This window comes from Rhineura floridana, chromosome 3, assembly GCF_030035675.1.
Source record: "Rhineura floridana isolate rRhiFlo1 chromosome 3, rRhiFlo1.hap2, whole genome shotgun sequence".
In the NCBI taxonomy this organism is placed as follows: Eukaryota; Metazoa; Chordata; class Lepidosauria; order Squamata; family Rhineuridae; genus Rhineura; species Rhineura floridana.
This window is the reverse complement of record NC_084482.1, coordinates 45,657,933-45,681,176: the sequence shown is the minus strand read 5'-3', so window position 1 is coordinate 45,681,176 and position 23,244 is coordinate 45,657,933. Positions and strand designations below refer to the sequence as shown.

Sequence of the window (23,244 nt, the reverse complement as noted above, 5' to 3'; positions counted from 1 at the left end):
ACTGTAACATGCTCTACGTGGGGCTGCCTTTGAAGACTGTTCGGAAACTTAAATTGGTACAAAGAGATGCAGCCAGAGTGCTAACCGGAGCTGGTTACAGGGATCATACAACCCCGTTACAACAGCTCCACTGGCTGCCAATTTGTTTCCGGTCACAATTCAAAGTGCTGGTTTTGACATACAAAGCCCTATACGACTCAGGTCCAGGCTATTTGGCAGATCGTATCTCCCTACATGAACCTGCCCGGAATTTGAGATCTTCAGGTGAGGCCCTTCTTGTGCTCCCCACACCTTCGCAAGTACATATGATGGGGACACAAGATAGGGCCTTTTCGGTGGCCGCCCCTAGGCTATGGAACTCCCTTCCAAGTGAGGTGCAATTAGCTCCCTCCTTGCCGTCTTTCCAGCAACAAGTAAAGACTGTTTTATTTCAACAGGCATTTGGGATAGAGAACGACTAGAATTAAGTGTCCTAGGATTGGTGACTACATTATATGGTCTTATTATTTTAAATTGTCTGCTGTTTTTAATGTATGTTTTATGGTTTTAATTTTTCTCAAAGTTTAATTCTATTTTTAATTGTATACTTTGTATGTTTTAATGGTGTGTTGTTTTCAGTTGTAAGCCGCTCTGAGTCCTATTGGAAAAAGGGCAGGGTAGAAATAAAGTTTATTTTAGTCATACATACATTTCTACATACATACATACATACATACATTTCTACGTACATACCTACATTTCTACATACATACATACCTACATTTCTACATACATACATACCTACATTTCTACATACATACATACCTACATACCTACATACATACCCCACCCTAGTTCAGAGAATTCAGGGCGGCGAACAAATAAGACAAGTCCAATACAATCCGATATAAAACTAAGAAAAATAAAACAATTCAAATATTAACTTTAAAAGCTTGACGAAACAAAAATGTTTTTAACTGGCGGCGAAAGTCCGTGAGTGAGGGAGAACGTCGGATCTCTGGTGGTAGATTATTCCATAAGATGAGAGCTATGGTCGAGAAGGCTTTGCTCCTAATATTGGCACGGCGAATTAAAAAAGTAGAAGGGATAATAAGAGAGTATTCGAAAATTTGTATCCCACCCTTCCTCCCAGCAGGAGCCCAAGGAGGCAAACAGAGCACTAAAAAAAATCATAAAACAGATCTTAAAATACATTAAAACAAAACAGCATTAAAAACAATTTTAAAAACAACTTTAAAAAGAGTTAAAAACATTAAAAAAAATTAAACTTATGTTTTTCTCTTTTTTATTCAAGTGTATGATTGTGACAGTGATAGAATATGACAGATTTATTGTTTACTTAACCCATTAAATAGGCAGATGTAAAATGCACCTGCAAGTAGGTCATTATGACATAATCTGCCTGCCAGTCTTGAGCCCCCCCACCTTGAAAACAGTTCCGGGGTCCCTGCTGTGAATCTTCAGAGGGGCCCCATTCAGAATTACCTTCAGAAATAGCAAGTGTATTTGTATACAGCTAGCACTGTTTGTTGATGCACAGCTGACTGCAGACCTGTAGGTACAACTTTGGGGAACCAGACATACTTGGACTGCATCTACTCATACCTTCTGCTTGTGCACTAAACATTAGTGCAGAACCAGTTTCCCATTTTCTGGAAGTGTCTGGGAGCAGGAGGCGCAAGAGAGAAAAATAACTGCTTTTCCACGAATAACTGTTGTGTTTCTTTACCTTTTAAAAAAAGAGGGAGGCGAACCTTAAGTGTTTCCTACCCTTCCTTTTATTTTTCTGTCCATGAGGAATTGGGGACAAGTGAATGTTTATTCCGCTTTCCAGCCAAAGGCTCCAGAAGCCATGAACAAGAATGACAAAGCCAGAATTAAAACACACATGCAGAAAACAAAATCAATTGAATCCAAAGATAAAACGCCAACATTACAAAAATAACAAGATAGGCAAACATACATCCAAAGCTGGAACAAGTCAATAATCATTTCCCAATTTGGTTGCTTTGCCTATCCATGCAAGCTATGAAATCAACAAGTATCAGGATTTTAAACAAAAGAAGCCAGTTGCTGGATAGCATGCCTGAACCTTGACATCACACCTAACCCTTTAAAAGGTACACAGCAGTGAGAAAACGCTGCTGCTAAGCTTCCCATCCTGTTCCTCCATCAATCCATGTCCAGGTTTCTTCTCCAATGGTCCTGCTTGTTCAAGACTCTTGAGTGGCGTCCAAACCTTTTTCATTAATGGCTGGGGTGAGGGGGAAGAGTTATTAACAGTTCCAGTTGTAATTTTACCATGCTTTTGTCCCCTAGAATTCTTTTTTCCTTCATTTATACCTGCATAGATCTACAGGCACTTTTGCGCATATTCAATTGCATTTACATTATGATCTCCAAATTTTAACAGATAGGTATACAAAGTGCAAATGATTTAGAGCAGGAGTAGCCAACACGGTACCCTCCATGGAAAACAGTGAAAGATAATGGGAGTTGTAGTCCCAACAAGATCAGGAGAGCACCATGTGGGTTACCCCTGATTCAGAGGATACAGAAGTAAGTGACATAAACCGGTTTGGAAGAACCAAACCAAACAAAAAGCTGCCATGGTCAGTCTTAAGATAAAGTTGTGGAAGAGGAAATGGCACTTTTGGGCTCTGTAAAAGACAATTTAGTTATCAGTCATTTATTCACCCGGGGGGGGGAAGGATGTTTATGGGGGGGGCACTAACTAGGATGAATAGCAAGCTTCCCAAAGCAATATATTGTTAGAATAATTCTGCTCTTCCTAAAAGAAGCAATGGTTTTATGATCAGTTCATGGGGAATGGCCACAGCTCAGTAGCAGAGCACATGATTTGCATGCAGAAGGTCCCAGGGTCAATGCCCCAGTACCTCCAGCACAACTGGGAAAGACTTCCGTCTGAAAACCTGGTAAGCCACCCTTCCATTGGAGAGATGTCTGTCCCCTTTGTCTTTTTGACATCAGGTGAAGACATACCTGTTCCTTCTGGCTTTTGGGGACCAATGAGTCTATAAGTTGCTTAGTCAACTGTTGGAAAATGTTCTGCTGAAAACTTTTTATGCTAGCCGTGGTTTAATAGTTTCTGTAGTTGACATTTTTATTATGGTGCATTTTACTGGAATGTTGAATACCACCCGGGGAACCTTCAGGTTGAAAATTTGAAGTTTAAAAATACAAATAATATTCAGCTAGATGGATCAAAGATCTGACTTGGTATAAGGCAGCTTCCCAAGTTTGCTATTCTATTTCTTGGAAGATACGCAGATTGTTCTCCTGAATGTTAGAATGCCCATTGCAGCCATACACTGGAGAAGCTGAAAAGCCTCCTCTAATAAGTCTGTGGGCTGGTCTTGCCCTGCAGAAGGAAACAAATCCAGGGAGTCAGTTCTTGCAGCCAGCAGCAGCACACAGATGCCTCACTCAGGATGGCCTAGGCAGACGCAAGAAGCGCCTCTCTCTCACTCTGCTTGACCAGCCCAACCACTGTCATAGCCTGTGAGGAGCAGCTGCATAGCCATGACTGCCCCCCTTGGAGGCTGCAGCAGAGGCAAGTGAGAGCCCAGCAACACAGGACACCACAGAAATCAGCAATTGGTCTCTGGGGTGTTGACTAAATGCAGTCAGGGAAGTAGAGCAAAGAGCAGCTGGGGGTCAGCGGATGGGATTTAGATTGGGAAAACAGCACAAGAAGAGAAGTGTTTTTTTTAAAAAGCATCCCCTACACCAATTTTCCTGATCAAATTAGCAGCTCCCTGGAGATGCACTTAATAAAAAAACTTTGCCCCCTCAGGCAACTCAATTTAAACAGGTTGTAAAGAGAAAAGCTCTCACCCATCCCCAACCAACTGCACTAAGCAGCTTCTTCCATGTGGCCTGTGTGAAGCTCAGTGTCACATTTCATACAGGCAGCCTGGAGACAGAAGCAGCTTGAGTTGTGGGAGAAAACATCTCCCTCCCTCTCCCCCCCTCCCTCTCTCTCTCTCTCTCTCTCTCCCCCTCCCTCTCCCCCTCTCCCTCACTCTCCAAATAATCAGAAGAGCTCTTAGGCAGGCTGTGTGGAAGCAACAGGGCAGCTCTTGCTGTGGTGTTAGGGACGGGTGGCTCTTCACTGCCCCAAGGGTCACACTGGCCCCTTCCACTGCGAATGCTATCCATACAAGAAATTCAGCACAAATTCAGTGATCAACAATCCATGTATGTTCACCAGCTCTTCAACTCCCAGTGCACAATATGTGACCCACCATTAAGCACCATTCAGCAATCACAGTTCTTGTTGAAAACTTTAATGTTGGGAAATGTCATGTTCCCAGATGATGCTGTAAGGAAAGTGACCACAAGTAACATGACTATTGATGACATAATTATACGATTTATGACAATATTCCCATTTTTAACATCATCATCCCTTTAGCCTCCAAAGAATGACTCAACACATTACCCAGGCCTGGGAAATAAAGAGCTTCACATTTATTGTGGGGATATCTGAGTGCTGCCATTTTCTAGACAGACAGCCAAGGAGCATGTATGAACATCAAACAAAATGGCCCATGGAAAAGATGGCCCATATGAATCAATTAGCAGAAGCAGCAAACTGACGGAATTTGTTTTTAGTAGCTTAATGCAACTGGCATCAGCTTCCTTTCCCTTAAGAAATCATTAGCATGTGTTCAATTTTGGAAAAGTGTCTTTTGCCAGCTGTCTTAATTCTCTGCAAGAACAGCTTGCTAGCTTCATTGTAAATTTGTTGTAAAAATTGTAAAAATTGCTGTTTTATCGGCTCCAGCAGCCCCTGTACCTACCCTAGTCATATTTATGCATTTGGTACCCACGGGCATGAAGGCACTCTCAAGGGTATGCTGACTAGCCCCACCTCTAGACACCAACACACACATCCGCCATGCCCTCCCAGCCAATGTATGACTGGAAACTGTCTGGGTGGTCTACCATGTGAAGACAACCATGCATAGGGCTCCCTCCACAGGGAAGAGAACGCTGAGCAATCATGGAGGGAGATAGAAACACGCAGGGGCTCCTTCAGATTGACCCCACTTGTGAACTGGCCAGGGAGTATGGCGTGCAAACGTATCAGAATCTAGGGAGCAGCCTAGCTCACTCATTCACAACAGCTCCTTCACAGGTTCATTACCAAATGCCTAAAGAAGACTCCATGGATGGCTCTTTCCACAGTATTGTACAAACATGGGGAAAAGTCTAGGATATTAACACATGATTTGGGGGGGGGGTATAAACTCCTTAAATATCTGAGCAGTACACTTTTCTTCATAACCCTGGAGAAGTACCCAGCAGTGTTTACTTATGTTTTAATGCATCTATGAAGTGGCTGTAAAGTACAAGTGAACATTCATTCTCTGCTCTCTGCCTCTTCAGGTTGGTACAGTACAAAGTTCTTTAACTGCTGACCACCTTGTCAATCTCCCTATGCATGGGTGCATGCGTGAAGTGTTCAATAATTGGCTTCACGGTATCTTTCCCCTGGGGTTTCTTGCAATGTGATTAATTGCCTTCAATTGGACTTCCCCCCCCCCGCAAGCTATTAAAAAAGTCCACCGAGATCTCAAACATGAGACATATTAAGCACAGACGCTGTCAGAAGGCAGAGCTGGGGTCCCAATCCCGGGGAGCTGGATCCCAGAGAGTTGGGAGAAGAGTATTCGGATGGATGGCAGAGGGAAGGGGGAGGAACTTCCCCCCTTTGGAGCGAAGACGAAACAGAGAAACTGCCAGTGATAAGGTCGCTTAGCAACGGGGAGCCTGAGCCCTCCCTGGACATTCTCACGCCTCCCCCTCTTTCAGGCTCAGAGCAAGAGGGGAAAGAGGGAGGGCTGCTCACAGCCGAAAAGCGGGGAGGCAGTTTACCATCAGCCCCTCCCCTATCCCCCATCCTGGAATCGGAAACTTCAGAAGAGGAGGGGGTGATGCTTCCCCCCTCACCGCGCACACGCAGACAGCTGAAAAGACAGGAGAGAAGGGGGGGAAGGCGGGCAGTACCTGAGGGGCAGTTAAGGAGGAGCGAAAGATTGCGCGCCCGTTTGGCCCCTTCTTAAAGAACAGGCGGGAAGAAGTCCCTTGCTCTGTCAACTTTCTCCCAATGCCGCAGGACCTGTATCCCTGTATTGCTTCATGAGAAAACGCAGTCTTTGTTTGGACATTACCCTAATAAAACACGAATTAACTACAGCCGTTGGTCTGGTTCCTGAGTCACATCCTGGGCCTGACAGACGCAGACTTGTGAAAATACTCAACACATTTCAAGATGTTTCAATTTCAACACAGATCTTCGAAAAGCACAATTTCAAAGCCTTCTTGATGGCTTACTCAAAACAAGGTAAATAGCCTGTCCTCAAAGCCTTGCTGCTGCCTCCACTGTCACTATTTAGTCATAGCTTCGCAGTGGGGAAGACTTCTCTAGACATGGAGGCTTCCCCTGCAATTTAGAACCTTGATCACATGGTGGGGACAGGTCTACACTAGGAGTGGAAGGATCTGTCAATTTTGGTTCTCTCAGTTTCTCATTTGTCCAATTTGACATTCAGTTGTCCACATTTCTGCAGTAATTTACAATTTTTTAAAAAAAATCCTTATGAAAATTCTTCAGCATTTTAGTGCTAATTTCTCCTAATAAATACATTTTTGTACGTAGTTTTTGCTAATGTACACATTTTTTAGCTAGACGTGAAATCCTGAAAAGACAGAGCTGTTATAGGTTCCAGGTCTTCAAGTTCAGAAGGTGAGCAGATGGCATGTTCTGGACAGGGCTGCATTTCCCTGGAAGGAGAGCAGGTCCATGAAGTGGGGGTACTCCTGGATTCAACATTGTCAGGCTCAGGTCGCCTTGGTGACTAGGAGTGCCTTTTCCCAACTACTGCTGGTTCACCAGCTGCGGTCCCTTTTGGATGATTTGGCCATGGTACGCCATGGTCTGGTAACTTCCTGATTGGATTACTGCAGTGAGGTCTATGTGGGGCTGTCCTTGGAGATAACTTAGAAACTTTAACTGTTCCAAATTATAGCAGCCAGATTAGTGGTCGAGGTTCAATTTAGAACTCATACAGCCCATTTTAAAACAGCTGAATTGGTTGCTAGTTAGTTCCGGGGCCCAATTAAAGGTGCTCACACTAGTGTTTAAAGCCCTAAAGAACTTAGGCCTCAAATATCTGAAAGACTGCTTCCTTCACTTCAGAACCTCTCAGGTGTTAAGGCTGGCAGATGGAGCCCTCTTGGTAGTTGCACCACTCTCAGATATTCAAGGGGGGTTTCAAGACTGCAAGAGGTCACTTTTTGTAGCAGCCCCTAGGTTGCGGAATTCTCTCGCCACAAAGGAGCATCTGGTACCTTCACTGTGTAGTTTCTGTCAGAAGTTGAAGATGCACATGTTTGCCCTGGCTTATGACACCCAAGAGAGATGTTTTGAGGACCCATCCTATTCTTGTGACTGTAATTTTTTAAAACTGATTTTAATATAGTATTTTAAATTGCTGCAACCTGCCCTGGGACCTTACAGTGAAGGGCAGGTAAGAAATCAAATTAATAATAATATATCTTTTCCACATCTGGTATGGCAACCTTTATCACAAGGGAAGATACTGGTGTTTCCTGCAGCAAAACATGTCAAGTGTGACTGACAGACTGCATCATTAATTAGGGATGCAGGCTAAAAGTGGACAACTAGCGCTGATGGTTAGAATACTGCAGCTTCTAAGGTTAACCTGGAGCAAGCCGTTTGCAGGTGTTTCCGAGGCTAGAATCAGGTAAATGTGTTACATGCTAGGGAAGGCGGTTAAATCAGGGATGGGAAATCTGTGACCTTCCAGATGTTGTTGGACTCCAATTCCCATCAGCTTGTCTGCATGACCAATAGTCAGGGATTATGGGAGTTGTAGTCCAACAACATCTCGGAGGTCAACAGGTTCCCCATTCCTGGGCTAAATAGAGATATTCACTTGCTGAAAAAGGATCACATAAAAACACTTTGAAATGTAATTGTACCCTCTGGAACCACAGTCTTACAAGAGGTACTACATGCAGCTTATATAAAAGATAAACAATTAAAATCACTAAAATCTCATGAATGGCCACTGTGGGAAAGCTGCAGTTCCCAAAGCATATTTGTGTACGTATCCTATGCAATCTGATATTCTGGGAAATCACAATACAGTTTCTTCTGAAAGACCTGTGGTTGTATGAAAAACAAGGTAATATCGCAAGCTTGTCAACAGTCACTAGTCAGGTTGCCTATAGAATCTCCTCCTAACAACCAAGCAACAAGCTGTAAAAAGAGATGGAGGTTCTTTTTTTTAGGTCACAAATTGCCCAATATATGTGGGGAGGGGAGGTGTACTAATAGAATATATTTGTACATTAATTTTATTTGCAAGATTTAGTATGTCCTAGAACATACACACACACAAGTCCCACTAATGGGCATAGCAAGGCTTTTAAAGTGCTTTCTTCCTGCTAACAGTGCACCTTCAAGCAGAACTGTGACACCTGCTAAGAAACACAGAGAGCATCACACATACAGAGCTACCTGCATGACTCTCTGGATCCCACTTACAGGACAGATCACAATCTTGCAAAAAGGAAATTTCCTCCATTCCAAAACTTCAAAATTTAATGTGAGCTTTAGCAATGGAATATATAATGGGGAATGAACTCAAAGCAATATCTATTTATGCAGCCAGGCTACTCTGCATTCAAAAGGTAGGAGACATTCTTCTATACTCTAAACTTCAGCTTAACGTTCTGGTTTTAAACTCTGGGCATTTTCCCCCTGCTGCCTGAACTCCTGTTCTTTAAACATGCAAAGTATTTAGCTCTGTTTCTTAGCACAAATTGTATACTATTCTGCTCTGTATTGGGAGGGGGATGAATCTCAGTATTTATGCTATACCAAAGTGGAAAGATTGTTCAATATCAGTGATGGAGGCCACGGAAAATAAATTATGAGATAAAAGCAATGCAAACAACCTTTTACACAACCCTTTACCTTTTATGTATACTTAACCTCATTTACACAAAAACATGTATGAACAAAAGAGCCACTAGTGTAGGGTGTCAGAAGCTTGCATCCCTTAACTTATAGCCTTTTGGCTATGCAGGCTTTTGTGGCTGAACAAACCAGCTACATCAGCCCTGCTTACATACATATCAGGAGAAACTCAAGACGTCTCCACAAAAACACCCTTTGCCCTGCTTTGCCAACATTCACCTACATGAAAGTCACCATGATGAACTCTGTGGCACTATATGCATTTAACATTCCCATCAAGCAGATTTCAGAAATATCACCAGAGTTGCACATACGCTAATTTTTATGTATTTTCAAAACTAACACACAGAATTTCATAATTAAAATCTAAAGCCACAGAAAACTCCAGCCTTGTTCCTTTATAAAAATATATTATTTGAACTTTCTTACTCTATACTCAGCATCATATTTGGAAAGCTTTCATTTGATCAGATATATTCAGTGAAGTCCATTAAAAATGTTAGGCATCCGTACTGTACTGTTTTGAGATCCAGTGGACATAGTGTACTTAGACTTTCAAAAAGCGTTTGACAAGGTACCTCACCAAAGGCTTCTGAGGAAGCTTAGCAGTCATGGAATAAGAGGAGAGGTCCTCTTGTGGATAAGGAATTGGTTAAGAAGCAGAAAGCAGAGAGTAGGAATAAACGGACAGTTCTCCCAATGGAGGGCTGTAGAAAGTGGAGTCCCTCAAGGATCGGTATTGGGACCTGTACTTTTCAACTTGTTCATTAATGACCTAGAATTAGGAGTGAGCAGCGAAGTGGCCAAGTTTGCTGATGACACTAAATTGTTCAGGGTTGTTAAAACAAAAGGGGATTGCGAAGAGCTCCAAAAAGACCTCTCCAAACTGAGTGAATGGGCGGAAAAATGGCAAATGCAATTCAATATAAACAAGTGTAAAATTATGCATATTGGAGCAAAAAATCTTAATTTCACATATACGCTCATGGGGTCTGAACTGGCGGTGACCGACCAGGAGAGAGACCTCGGGGTTGTAGTGGACAGCACAATGAAAATGTCGACCCAGTGTGCGGCAGCTGTGAAAAGGCAAATTCCATGCTAGCAATAATTAGGAAAGGTATTGAAAATAAAACAGCCGATATCATAATGCCATTGTATAAATCTATGGTGCAGCCGCATTTGGAATACTGTGTACAGTTCTGGTTGCCTCATCTCAAAAACAATATTGTAGAGTTGGAAAAGGTTCAGAAGAGGGCAACCAGAATGATCAAGGGCATGGAGCGACTCCCTTATGAGGAAAGGTTGCAGCATTTGGGGCTTTTTAGCTTAGAGAAAAGGCGGGTCAGAGGAGACATGATAGAAGTGTATAAAATTATGCATGGCATTGAGAAAGTGGATAGAGAAAAGTTTTTCTCCCTCTCTCATAATTCTAGAACTCGTGGACATTCAAAGAAGGTGAATGTTGGAAGATTCAAGACAGACAAAAGGAAGTACTTCTTTACTCAGCGCATAGTTAAACTGCGGAATTTGCTCCCACAAGACGCAGTAATGGCCACCAGCTTGGATGGCTTTAAAAGAAGATTAGACAAATTCATGGAGGACAGGGCTATCAATGGCTACTAGCTGTGATGGCTGTGCTCTGCCACCCTAGTCAGAGGCAGTATGCTTCTGAAAACCAGTTGCCGGAAGCCTCAGGAGGGGAGAGTGTTCTTGCACTCGGGTCCTGCTTGTGGGCTTCCCCCAGGCACCTGGTTGGCCACTGTGAGAACAGGATGCTGGACTAGATGGGCTACTGGCCTGATCCAGCAGGCTCTTCTTATGTTCTTATGAGAGAAAGAAGATTTAGGCAGTAAAGGAAAACTCCAATACTCATCTACAGTAAGCTCATAAAGGTGAAAGTCTGCTAAACATGAGCTCAGATTACCAAAAAAAAAAAAAATGAAAGTCTGAAGCTCTAAATTTAATAAGGAAGAAAGGGGATTTCCCCTTTTCTGTAAATCACCATTAGCGAGCAGGGTCATTTGGTGTTCAAGTGCTAGGTCTAATATGTTCCTCAAAGATAGTGTCTCCATCCGTTTTGCATATATCAACATAGAAATAAGAACAGCAACAACATGCAAACACCAAAGTGGAATACACATGATCTGTGCCCACATTAAGTTAGTGATTTAAAGCAATTTTTTTCACTCTTTAGTTCTCATGCCATCCTAATCCCATTAGTATACTACTGAAACATTTATTTCCTGCCAGTCCTAAAAGGTTCATAGCGGCTAACAAAAAAAGGACTACACAATACAAAAAGATAAAAATACAATAAATCTAGGTCTTCTGTGCATTCCATACACATGAAGGAATCTCATTGGCCTAATCTGCACACCATGGTAAGCCATCGTTTTATGGTAAGCAATTGTTTCAGCCACAGTGTCACAGTTTCTACTCTGCTTACTGCTTGTGGTCTGTTTAACAGAAACAAACCACAAGTACTGTTTTACACGTAATGCTGAACCAAGCCTTATGGTTTGTTTCTCCTGACTTCAGATAGGGCAAAGAGAAGTGGAAGCAACCGAGCACTGTGTACAAGCACAGTAAGCCACAGTTTATTGTTTGTAGTGATGTGTGAGCAGGGCCATTGTGTGTACCTACCCCCCAAGTGTCCACACAGTTCTCTTCAGAAAACCAGTTCATCTTCAGCCTGATGCAACTTGACCCACAGCAACAAGGAACCAGAACTAACAGCCTCTATCTCAGCAACCAGTACCCAAAGCTTTGATCATTTATGGACTATTACACACACACACACACACACACTGCAAATGAAACAGACAAAAGAAAGTACTTCTTCACACAGCACATAGTTAAACTGTGGAATTTGCTTTCACAAGAGGCAGTGATGGCCACCAACATGGATAGCTTTAAAAGAAGATTAGACAAATTCATGGAGGATAAGGCTATCAATGGCAACTAATCATGATGGGTGTGCTCTGCCACCTTAGTCAGAAGCAGCATGCTTCTTAAAACCAGTTGGAAACTGCAGGAGAGGAGAGTGCTCTTGCCCTCCAGTTCTGCTTGCAGGCTTCCCATAGGTATCTGGGCTAGCCACTGTGAGAACAGGATGCTGGGCTTAATGGGCCACTGGCCTGATCCAGCAGGCTTTTCTTATGTTAAAATTATCCTAGTGTTCCGTCTACCTCCCTCATACACACACACCTGTTTTTGTGAACAGCTCCTTCTATTTAAGAAAATGCATTTTCCCCTTACTACTACTACAATTCCCATTTGGGGCCTAAGTCGTTTATGGATTTAAACGCTAATGTGAACACCTTCAATTTGGACCACAAACAAACTGGCAACCAAGAAAGTATTATCATGAGAGACACGGCTGCAATGAAAATCTGAAATGCATGCAACAGCTACCATTTTCATACCACTTTTAAGCACAGCAGATGCTCTGCTACAGTTGGTGAACATCTTGCACTAAATTCCAAAACATTCCTGTTCTCAAGTTGTTAAATCCAAACATGATTCAGCTATGTAAAATCTTGACGCATAGTAGAAGCCACAAATCAGAAAATAATGAATTAGGAATTTTCCTACTTGCTCCCTTGTTTCTAAACTTTTGATGTGAGGGACCAGGATGAGTTGCTGCCCCTTATAAATTTAAACTACCTGTTCTTTCCCATCCCCTCCCCAAAAATATCAGGGCCTCCAAAGATTATTAAAGGTGTTGAACTGCATGCTAAAAATATTCTGAAGGTGCATCTATCACATGAATCTTTCTTCCTCATCCATATCATGTATGTATGGTATTTAGTAGTGATAATACAGTAAACAGTTTTTAAAAGTCATGAATACCATACTAGAAGCTGCCACCCCTGCTTGCTTTGCTCGCTCTCCCTGCCATCGAATCCCCTCACCCAAACCACCAGCCCTCCTCTTAGAGCTCATAAAAAAACCTTTTACAATCTTCCCCCTACTCCTCCCTCCACATGCAGGAGGTGCAAAGGAACACTAATCCCACCTTCCTCCTACTCCCATGACAAACCCCCACTGCCACCAGGTCTTCCAAACACCCCCTACACACATCACCAAGCCTCCTTTATCTTGCTTGCCCCCCACTGTACAGGTGCCAATCCTTCTTTCCCCCTTTTCAGACCTTCTTCCACAAGGATGGAGACAAGTCCCATAGGAATACTCAGGGCAGACTGAGGCAGCTCCTCAGCAAGCGCTCTGCTCTCCTGCGGCTTCCTTTCTCCTCCTCCTTCACGTTGAAACAGCATCATTGATGAGGTGGGTGGAAATGGGAAAGCAGGACTGTCACTGAGGAGCTATCCCCGCCTGTCATGACAGTTCCTCCAAAGCTTCCCTGGGCTACCTGCTGCTGTCTCTATCTCCCTCTGACATTGCTGCAATGGCCCGGCACCATTTAGAAGGCTGTGGTAACGCTGGAGTTCACAACATCTCTATCGGCAGATGGCTCTGCAAACTACAGTGTGCCGACATCCTTAGTTTTTATGTATATAGGCACATTATCTATTGTAAAAAACAAAACAGGTGGAACCATTCCACGTGACACAGAATGTGCACATTTCTAACAATGCAACAAAATTTAAGCTTGTATTCAATTTCCTTTCAGTTGTTGTTTGGTTTTTAACCTGAAATTAATATGAAGAGTGGAACCATGTAACAGTAATCCAATATGGGCATCGCTATGAATCAGCGACCTCCAATAACATCTGTCATGAACCATCCTGTTCAAATCAGGGCTGTGAAATAAAGAACACTTTTTAATTAGCAAAGGAACTTTATCTAGGAGTAGTTTCTACACTTTATATGCGACGGCCAGGATGCATGGGGAATACCCTGTGTGAAACAGAATTTTTCTAGCCCATGTTTACCACTACAAGTCCTTGCTATCTCCCTCCCCCCTGCAAAAGGCCACTCCTTAAGGGAACCTTCAAAGGGGGTTCAATGCACCATGGAGAGTTGGGAGTTAGAAAGGAGTGCAGCTCCTATTTTCTCATAATCACCATCCACCTCAGTCACCACCACCATTCCCATGAGCTGAAGCATTTTCCATTCCTGCACAGGGCATCTTAACCATTGCTGTTGAAAATAATTTTCAGTGATTAATTCCAGCTAAGTGCCAATTTGCAAACACCCAGAACTAATTATTTTTCTATTAAACAATACAAAGTATTACTTCAGTATTTATCCTCTTTTAACCAACTCTGTAAATAGTCATTCACATTACTATTCACACTAGCAACATGATCAAGCTCACACACAAAACCAAACAACTTTTCCAAGCAAAGTGCTGAGGTTAGCCAATCTCTAACCCCTTCAGAAGTTTATCTGTGAAATTATTAGACTTGGTACCTCAGAGTGGCCACCAAACATCGATTGAATTCCATTTTGGGGTACACCAGGTTCAATATGGCTTTAAGGAAATATTGAGGGCTCTTCCAGACTGCTGTTTTATTGTGGTAATATGAGGCAACATGTTGATGCATTAATCATGCATTTGAAGTGGATTTATACTGAACTGACCACCACACATCATCCCATTTTATCAGTTGTTCAGTGATGCTTCACCAATGTTACTGTATTACTGCATCCATGCTATAACTCCACCAATTCCATTGTCCATGTTTCCTCTTTTCCCAGCTGAACTTAAATTAGTTGCACTATGATAATCCCATGCCACCATAGTTTGATTTGTACACAAAGTTTTTATGTTCAGGCTGTGATTGCTATGCTAAAACATCACTCATTTCCACACAAAAATCCCATGGAAACGACATAACCAACATCAACAGGAAGTATGTGGAGGTGGCAACATCACCAAAAAAGTAGTGCCTTTCAACACACTGCCAACATGCTATGGCGCTCTAGCACATTAAAAGTGGGACAAAAAAGGAACTGAACATTTATAACATAAAATGTTACAGGAATTTAGCAGAAACTACAGGGCAGGGACCATTTGCAGCTAGAGCAGTATAACTGCCCTCAAACCTTTGCAGGCACAAATGAGACTGAAAGCAAAATCACATATAACGCATGACCACAAATCAGGTTAGCTTTCTTAATCTGAGTAGCTAATGTTGGTGGGAGAAGGTTATTTTGTTGTTGCTATTTTTAAACAACTTGGGAGTCAGAAGCCCTTGGTGATCTACTGCAAATAATCCAAAGATCTACCAGTAGAACCTGATCTATCTTCTGTACAGCCTTGCTCTAGGCAATCCCTTCCAGCTATCTCCAAATCAGGAATTGCATGGAGGATACTGGGAAGAAACATACTCATTGTTCTGCCGGTTTCAGTGTGTCTCCACTTGTCTCTCCTGAAAATGGGGGCACACAACGCTAGTCAAACCTCAACCTATTTTTCCTGCAAAACCTGGTAGGATCAGCTTGAGTGCATTTTTTTTTTTAAATCAACTTCAAAAAGATTTCACAACTGATCGGCAGATCAACATGTTCCCCCACCAGGTGTGGCTACTGGAAATGCTTCAGGGTAGGCGACTAGTGTATTCACAGCCGCTGTGTGAATAGTACCCTACAAATAAACTTCCCTTGCAATTTAAGTGACTCCAAAGCCTCCACAGGATGCCAGTATAGTGCAGTCATTTAAATCTTGTTCACATAAGCATATTTATTATTGCTGTTATTTAGTAATTACCTTCTACATATGTCTGATGGCAATGTACCAAATATAACAGCTAAAAACCAGTTACAAAACAGCATAAAAAAGAATGAGAGTTTTAAAACAATACAAAATTGACATCGATGGCAGAGTCTTTTCTCTGTGCAGCTCCTGTACCCAGTCCTAGTCTGGAGGAATCATACTGCGGCAGTTCTAGCCCCAAAACTACAATACAAAACACATTTAGGTCTCCCATCACTTGGTTAGGCAACATTGATGACTCTCCACCCATTCTATGAGAACTCTCTATCGCAAAACATTGTGATTGAACAGACAATGTGAAATTGGTATCTCTGGTAACAGTCATAATTTGATGCAGCACTCAATGCGTGATGGGCACACATGTGAACCACCCCTTCGCTGGGAGGTAAGTGCCACTGAAGTCAGTATACCAAGAGGTAGAGGGTATTTGGAAATGCCTCTGCATGCCAATAGCCATAAAATGGCTTGCCTTTTCACAAGAACCAGCTTGCCACATAGGTAAGTGCCCATTATTGAGTCTGCCTCCATAGCTGCTGCCAAGTCTCGTTAATCAAATGAGGTGGCACCTAGACAAACCACATGAAGGGTGACCAAAGGACTCACTGCATACAGCAGACACAGCAAGAGGGCAGATCTAAGCCTCACATTCTGGAAGTAAAAGAAGCTCTCGCAATAGAGGCATTTAGGATCAAGTAGTTAGTGTGAATAGAGTAAAGGTGAAGGGAGCCAGCACAAGGAGTGGAAAGGATGAAATAAGAGAAGATTAAAGTCAGGTTTCACATAATTAACCCTTCCCCATTGGGATCTGGAGCAACAGCTTGAGTTTATAAAAGAGAAGACCACGAACCAGAAATAAATGCCACAATTTGGGTCTAAAGGATATAAAGGTAATACAACCACAATCCAGTTTTGAGGCATATTTTGATAAGTACTACACCCAATGCAATAGATGCAACACCAACGTTGTATTTGGATAATTACTAGGGGGCAAACTGTCTCTTTTTATCAATCTCCTATGTTGAAAAACAAAGGAAAAACAACCCCCCTTAAGGTTTTCAAAATGTCTTGTTTCTAAAATGTTGCATCTCTTATAGCATTCCAAATGCATATAAATCCACAAAATCCTTTAGTCCTCATCCTCAGCCGACAGAAGCAAAGCCAAAGTAAATGTGATTGCATCTCATTTATATTCAAGCCTTATTACCCTTGCATCTTTTCTTCCTCCACTCCCTGTTGTTCAACCCACCAGCTAACTTTAGATTGTGAGCTCCTTGGGGCAGGGCTTGGTCTTTTGGTCACATTAGCGTTCCATGTACACAGATGGCACTAAGTAAACAACTGGAATGAGTTCACCCCACACAATCAACATCCGCCTTTTTATTTCTGTTTTAATGCAGCAGCACCCCTTTCTGCTGCACACACATTCTTCTGAAATAAAGGTATCTTAAGTGCTTTTTGAACTAATACTTGGCTATTTTGTGTTCCAGAGTCCCTAAATAATAACAAACTCCTCTATTTGAAAAAATGTATTTTGCATATCTAAATATATGAGAACGCTTGAAGCGAACTGGGCAAAAGAGTTAGAAAGAAAAGGAAAGAGACTAAGGCTGCAATCCAATACATGTCTACTCGTGTCAGTGGGCCTTACTCCCAGGTAAGTGTGTACAGTATTGGATCCAATACATACTTACCTCGGAGTAAGTCCCACTGAACTCAACGGAGATTACTTCTGAGTAGACATGTCTTACTGGGGAGTATTACGGACCATACTTCTGAGTTAACATGTATTGGATTGCAACCTAAAGTCCTAGGCTGGCTAAGACAATCGTTTCCCTGACATCCAGGCAAACAGATATTCGTTGTGCTTTGTGGTAAATGAAAAAAGATAAAAGCAAAAGCAAGATCTAACCTGAATAAATGGGCGCACTTTCCCTTTAATTTAGGCAAATCCAGTCCAAAGCAGGAACACTTTTTCCCTGTCTCCCTGCTCCAAGCTTAACCAGTTTTTCCAAGGAGTGGGGAGAGAGATTCAGGTCTTGCCCCGTTTTCCTTCTCCATGTATCAAATGATGGATTCCCCTCCTGGCTGCTAACTAAATCAACATGTTGCATTTTAAAAGAGAGAGAGGAGGAGGAGGAAAGAGTGCCACACTCCCTGAGAGGCATCCTTTTAAACTGGCAAAACCGACTGGGCTCTTTTCTACTCAGAGCACCCAATAAGCCTCCATTTGGCTGAGAGAGAGGACTGCAGCAAATAGGGAATAAATTATGCAATTCAACCGCCACAAAGTACGGGGGAGGAGGGAAAGAGGTTTGACATTAGCACTGTTATTAGCACTAACACTGATTGCCTATCGCCCCTTTTCCTATCCACCCTCGAAGGGGGGGGGAGGGAAAGTATCGCCTACTCGTCCATAAACAAACTCACACAAGTGGCTTCCCGAAATGCGTTCTGCACCTCTATGCACTGAATCCAAATCCACCCCAGCCGCCTCTAAACTGCATAATGCAAGGGTTTGCATTTCTAATGCAAAATATCTAAACTCAACACTGAATCCGTATGCAGAAATTTCACCCCGTAGAAGACAATTGGACGCCTCCCCGCCCGCCCCTCCGGCTTACAATAGTTCCCCCTCTAACCTTTCCTCCGCAAAGTTTGAATGGGACGCTGCATTTTATTTTATTCAGTTCCAAATATTATTCTTCCACTTTTCCCAGTCTTTTAAATATATTGCCATCTTTAAAATGACGCCAAACATTGTCCAGTACTGAACAAAAATCAAGGTCTACTCTGCCTCCACTCCACTTACACACACTATAAGCCAATAAATCCGCGTTCCAGTACGAGAAAACCTAAGACTTCCTTGCGTAACTTTCGCAAATCTAGTCCTAAAACTACACACAGCTTGCAACGAAGGGGTGTGTGTGTGGAAAATGAGCTCAGCACTGGCACCAGAACAATACTTTCCCATAGAAACAGAGACATATATTCAATTCTTTCTTAGTAACTCCACTCAAGTTTCACCTTCCATTTCCTCCAATTTTTTAAACAAAGTTTGGCTTAAATTAGCACGGTAAATTGTCTGCAGATTTGAATTTTGTCTTTTTTTAAAAAGAAAAATGTTCAACAGCTCATCCATAATTGCTCCAAAAGCTTTTATCTGTCCTGACTGTGCAAAAGGCAAAAAGAGCTCAGTAATCCCAGCAGAAGAATGCAAATAACGTCAACGCACAGGGAACTGCAAGCCCTGCCTTACAGGAACTGTGTGTGCCTGTGTGAATGTGCGTGCGTGCGTGCGAGGGCGCGCGCGCGCCTGTGTGTGTCTGCAAAAAAAGGTACATTCTAAACAAGAAATGCAACTGAGAGCTATTCAAAGCCTCAAACTTCAAAATGCAATTGCATCCACTAAATTGCATGCATGCAATTCCAAAATGCATGGAGGACTTTTTGCATATCTGCAAGAAACACAAGTCGGAGCCTTACCTCTCTGCTGAGACATTTTCCCCTCTGCTTTGATGGGGGAGGGGAACACAAAAGACTTTGCCTTCTCTCTTCAGTAGCTAGTTTTGCAACAAAGATGCAAACTGCAAGCGCTCAGTCTTCATGCAACTGGAGTTTTTCTCATTCCCTACAGAAGATCTCCTTGCAGAGCAAGGAGCTGCAATTGCACACCTTGCAAAACAGATTGCAAAGTGGATTTTTACCCCCTATTGCAATAGTAAGGAAGGCTCTGCTGCACCTACATGATGGGCCAGGACTGGCAGCTAAAAGCTCCAAACTTGGATCCGAGTGTCTTAGTGCGCAGACGTCCTTTCTACGAAGAGCGCGTGGATTTCTGGGTAATGTAGTTCCTCCGAATAGTCCATTGAGGGCTTTCTTAAGGAGACTCCGTTGTCTTGATTCTCGAGGAATGGAGTGGGTGGGATTAAGATACACGGAGCGATCTACCTGAAGGCAATTGCTGTGTGGTGGGGGCTTACAGATTGTACTGAAAATGTAAGCAGGAAATAGAAACGGCCGCTCGCAGTCTTCTGCTATGTAATCGAAAAGCTGCAGAGAAGCATGGGCTAGCAGAGGTAGTATGTAACCAACGTTCATGCCTACCTATTGGCAGTTTCATAACATGAATTGCCATGCTGGATGTGGCAATGGTCTCTAGTCTTATGCAGTCTAGCACTCTGCCTCCAACAGTGGCGGGCACTCCGCCTCGCCTGGCAATTTATACAAGTGAATTTATACACACACACATACACCGCCCGAAAGCCTCTGGTAGTCAGATGTATACTGTCACTCTGCAGAAAGGTTTGCATAACTAGTAGTTATTCGAATACTCTCCATTAATTTACTCTATTATTTTATTTGAAACACATACATGCAAAACACAGTCAACAATACAACAAATTACGTTTCTCATACTGTTTCTAGCAGCTAAACTGAGGCAATCCATAGGCTTTGTTCCAATATTTTGAAAAATCTGATGTACTTTCCAGTTGATACAAGTTAATTTTAAAAGACTAATGAATGTGCCAGGATTTGTTAATCCGGTGCTGAATCCAAGGAACGTATTTAGAATTCTGGTTCTTTGCTATTAAAGTTCTGACAGCTAATGAATTAAATATCAGTGCTGAAATACAGTGGAAATGGATCCATAAGAGCCTTTATTGCTCTCATTTAAAATATTACTCTACAACGCCATGTTTTTAAAATGCATTTAAAGCACATGGCTTTCCCTAAAGAATCCTGGGAACTGTAGTTTACTCCTCACAAAGCTACCATTCCCAGCATCCTTACCAAACTACAGTTCACAGAATTCTTTGAGGGCAGCTATCTGCTTTAAATGTATAGTGTAGATGTGAGCACAGTCACATGTCAGTGCCCAACAGTGAAATATAAAATTTTATTGCCTTGGTAGGCCCCAGGGGTAAGAGTCTGGGAGGAGGGTGAGAACTGGTATAGTTAGGGTCACAACAGGTGGGTCATGTATATGGGGCTGAGCACAGTGGTAAAGCAATGGAGTCTTACACCCAAGGATGGAATTTGTTTGCCCAGGGACAGAGCCTAATAGTAAAATAAAGAGCCCATGCATGGAGCCAAGTGCTAGAAGAGCAGAGCCTGCAGAAAGTGTTATTATACAGTCATGAGAGTGGCTGTACACTATAGTAGCCAGCATGGATTTTTCACATTCCGCAATGTTAAATTGAAAATACCCCCATGCCATTCTGATGCTTCCCATAAGCTCATTTCAAACCAAAACCTTACAAAACTTATAGTCCTGCACTCAGAAACGCTTGCTTAACAACCCTCTCAATTTTCATGGCGATACACAAAACAGTCAGAGAGAATCAAGACTTCAAAGTGTAAAGAGAGAGAGAGAGAGACCCCTTTTGGACTTTTTTCTGTCAGTGGTCCCATAATTTGTTGAAATTAATTAAAAATCAGCCATGTTCACATAATACCTGTAATCCTATTACTGACCTTGCCCCATACTCTGACCTTCATCTTCTGCAGTTTAAAAGTTAAAAAAAATGCCTAGCTGATTTTTAATCAATTTAAGAAATTTAACATTAAATTTAATGATAAAGCCAGACATGCTCAGAAAGAACCAACTGTCAGTGTTCTAAAAGTCAGACTCACAGCTGCTTGGCTAATAAGGGGGCCAAACCCACACCAGACCTTGATTTCACTTTACACAATCATGGCTTTCCCCAAAGAATTCTGGAAAGTGTAGCTTGTGAAGGGTGCTGAGAGGAAAGTCCTGTTCCCCTGACAGAGTTCCAGTGGCCAGAGTGGTTTAACAGTCAGCTACTCTGACTGAAGCTCTGTGAGGGGAACAGGGCATCTCCTAACAATTCTGAGCACCCTACACTAACTACACTTTCCAGGATTCTTTGGGGGGAGCCATGACTGTCTAAAGTGAAATTAAGGTCTGGTGTGGATGTGGCCAGGGACATCTTTGGTTTAAATTTGGGTGGGAGGCTGCATGTGCCTGCTAGAGAATAAAAAGGTGGGGGAAACGCTGAAAAACAATGATACCATTCACAGTGTTTTCCTTTTGGAAAGGAAAGGAGCTTCCCCTCTGCCTAGTGCGTACCCACCCAATCTCCTCCTCTCCCTCTTCCTCCCCCTTTCTGCCCTCCCTGCCCCCTCCCAGGTCAGTTTTACCTATCCTAAGCATGATTGCATGGGAGTCAATCCCACTGAACCCAATAAGCATGCAAATGATCAAACCTGCCCTCCTACTCCTCCTTGCTCCCATCCCCTCCCTTTTGCCCCTTTCCTCCCCTTCCTTTGCCCCTCCCCCATCCCCTCCCCCCCATCCCCTCCCCATCCCCTTCCCTCCCCATGGTCAGTTTTACCTATCTTAAACATGATTGCACGGGAATGAATCCCATTGAACTCTATAAGCATGCAAATGATCAGACCTACCTTTTCCCTCCTTCCCCTCTCCTCTCTCTTCCTCCTCCCTTCTTCCTCCCCTCCCCTCTTCCTTCTTCCTCCTCCCCTGCCCACTCCAGTTCTCTCTCCCTCCCTCTTTTCCTTCTCCCCCTCCATGGTCAGTTTTAACTAACCTAAGCATGATTGCATGTGGAAAATCCCATTGAACTCAATAAGCATGCAAATGATCAAACTTGCCCTCCTCCTCCCCCACCTGCCTGCTCCCTTCCCCCTCCTCCTCTCTGCACTTTCTCCTACTCCCCTCCCCATCCCCTGTGGTCAGTTTCACCTATCCTACTCCCCTGCAATCATGCTTAGGATAGGTGAAACTGACCACAGGGGATGGGGAGGGGAGGAGGAGGAGGGAGGGGATGAAGGGCAGAGGGAGGGAGGGGGATAGGAGCAGGAAGGAGGGGGTGAGGAGGAGAAGGAAAGACACCCTGCACTGATGGAGCTGTGGAACAGGCACTTGAGGATGAGACTAGAGGATAATCTGCAGGGGAAGAATTACAGGAGATCCCACATGGTAGCATGTGAGAGGCTGGAGCTCAGTCAATCAGAGGCAATGAAACCACGCCCCACGACTAGAAGAACAGAAGAGTAGTAGTGGTGGGAGATGCCCTCTGCATGGGATTGAAACCAAGCATGCAGAGAAGATCCATGGACTCACCAGGTATGCTGTCTCCCTGGAGGATGGATTAGAGATGTGACGGAGGAGTTGCCATCACCCATAAAGCCAACTAACACATATCCCCCACATGGGAACAAATGATGCTGCTAAGTGGAGCTACATCACACTTTGAAGCTCTGGGAAGGAAACTCAAGGACTTTGGGGCCATATAGTTTTCTCATCCATCCTTCCAGTACTTAGAAGAAGAGTAGAACGGGAAAGAAAAATATTCTGGGTGAATGAAGGTGGGGAGATTTGGTTTCTGGGACCACAGGCTACACTTCCTGGGATGATGGACTGCTGGCAAGTGATGGGTTGCACCTCACAAGGACTGGGAAGAAAGTGTTTAGCCACTGCATGGAAAACCTCATCAGGAGAGCTTTAAACTGAATCCTAATGGGGAGGGAGACATAAACTTGG

General features: G+C 43.1%; 1 protein-coding gene across 3 annotated transcripts in view; it reads right to left on the bottom strand.

Moving 5' to 3' along the window:
- The window catches only part of MAP2K6 (mitogen-activated protein kinase kinase 6), a 109,643-nt gene extending 90,115 nt beyond the window's left edge, over positions 1–19,528 (bottom strand). For 2 of the 3 annotated variants that reach the window (XR_009761257.1, XM_061615662.1), the window contains exon 1: positions 19,203–19,528. Coding sequence is in view for 2 of the 3 variants with exons in the window: in XM_061615662.1 (XP_061471646.1) it covers positions 19,203–19,218 (16 nt within the window). In the remaining variant the exon portion in view is untranslated. The remainder of the gene's footprint in view (positions 1–19,202) is intronic. The other variant, XM_061615661.1, reaches the window with a different exon arrangement.
- Positions 19,529–23,244: the final 3,716 nt, after the last annotated feature.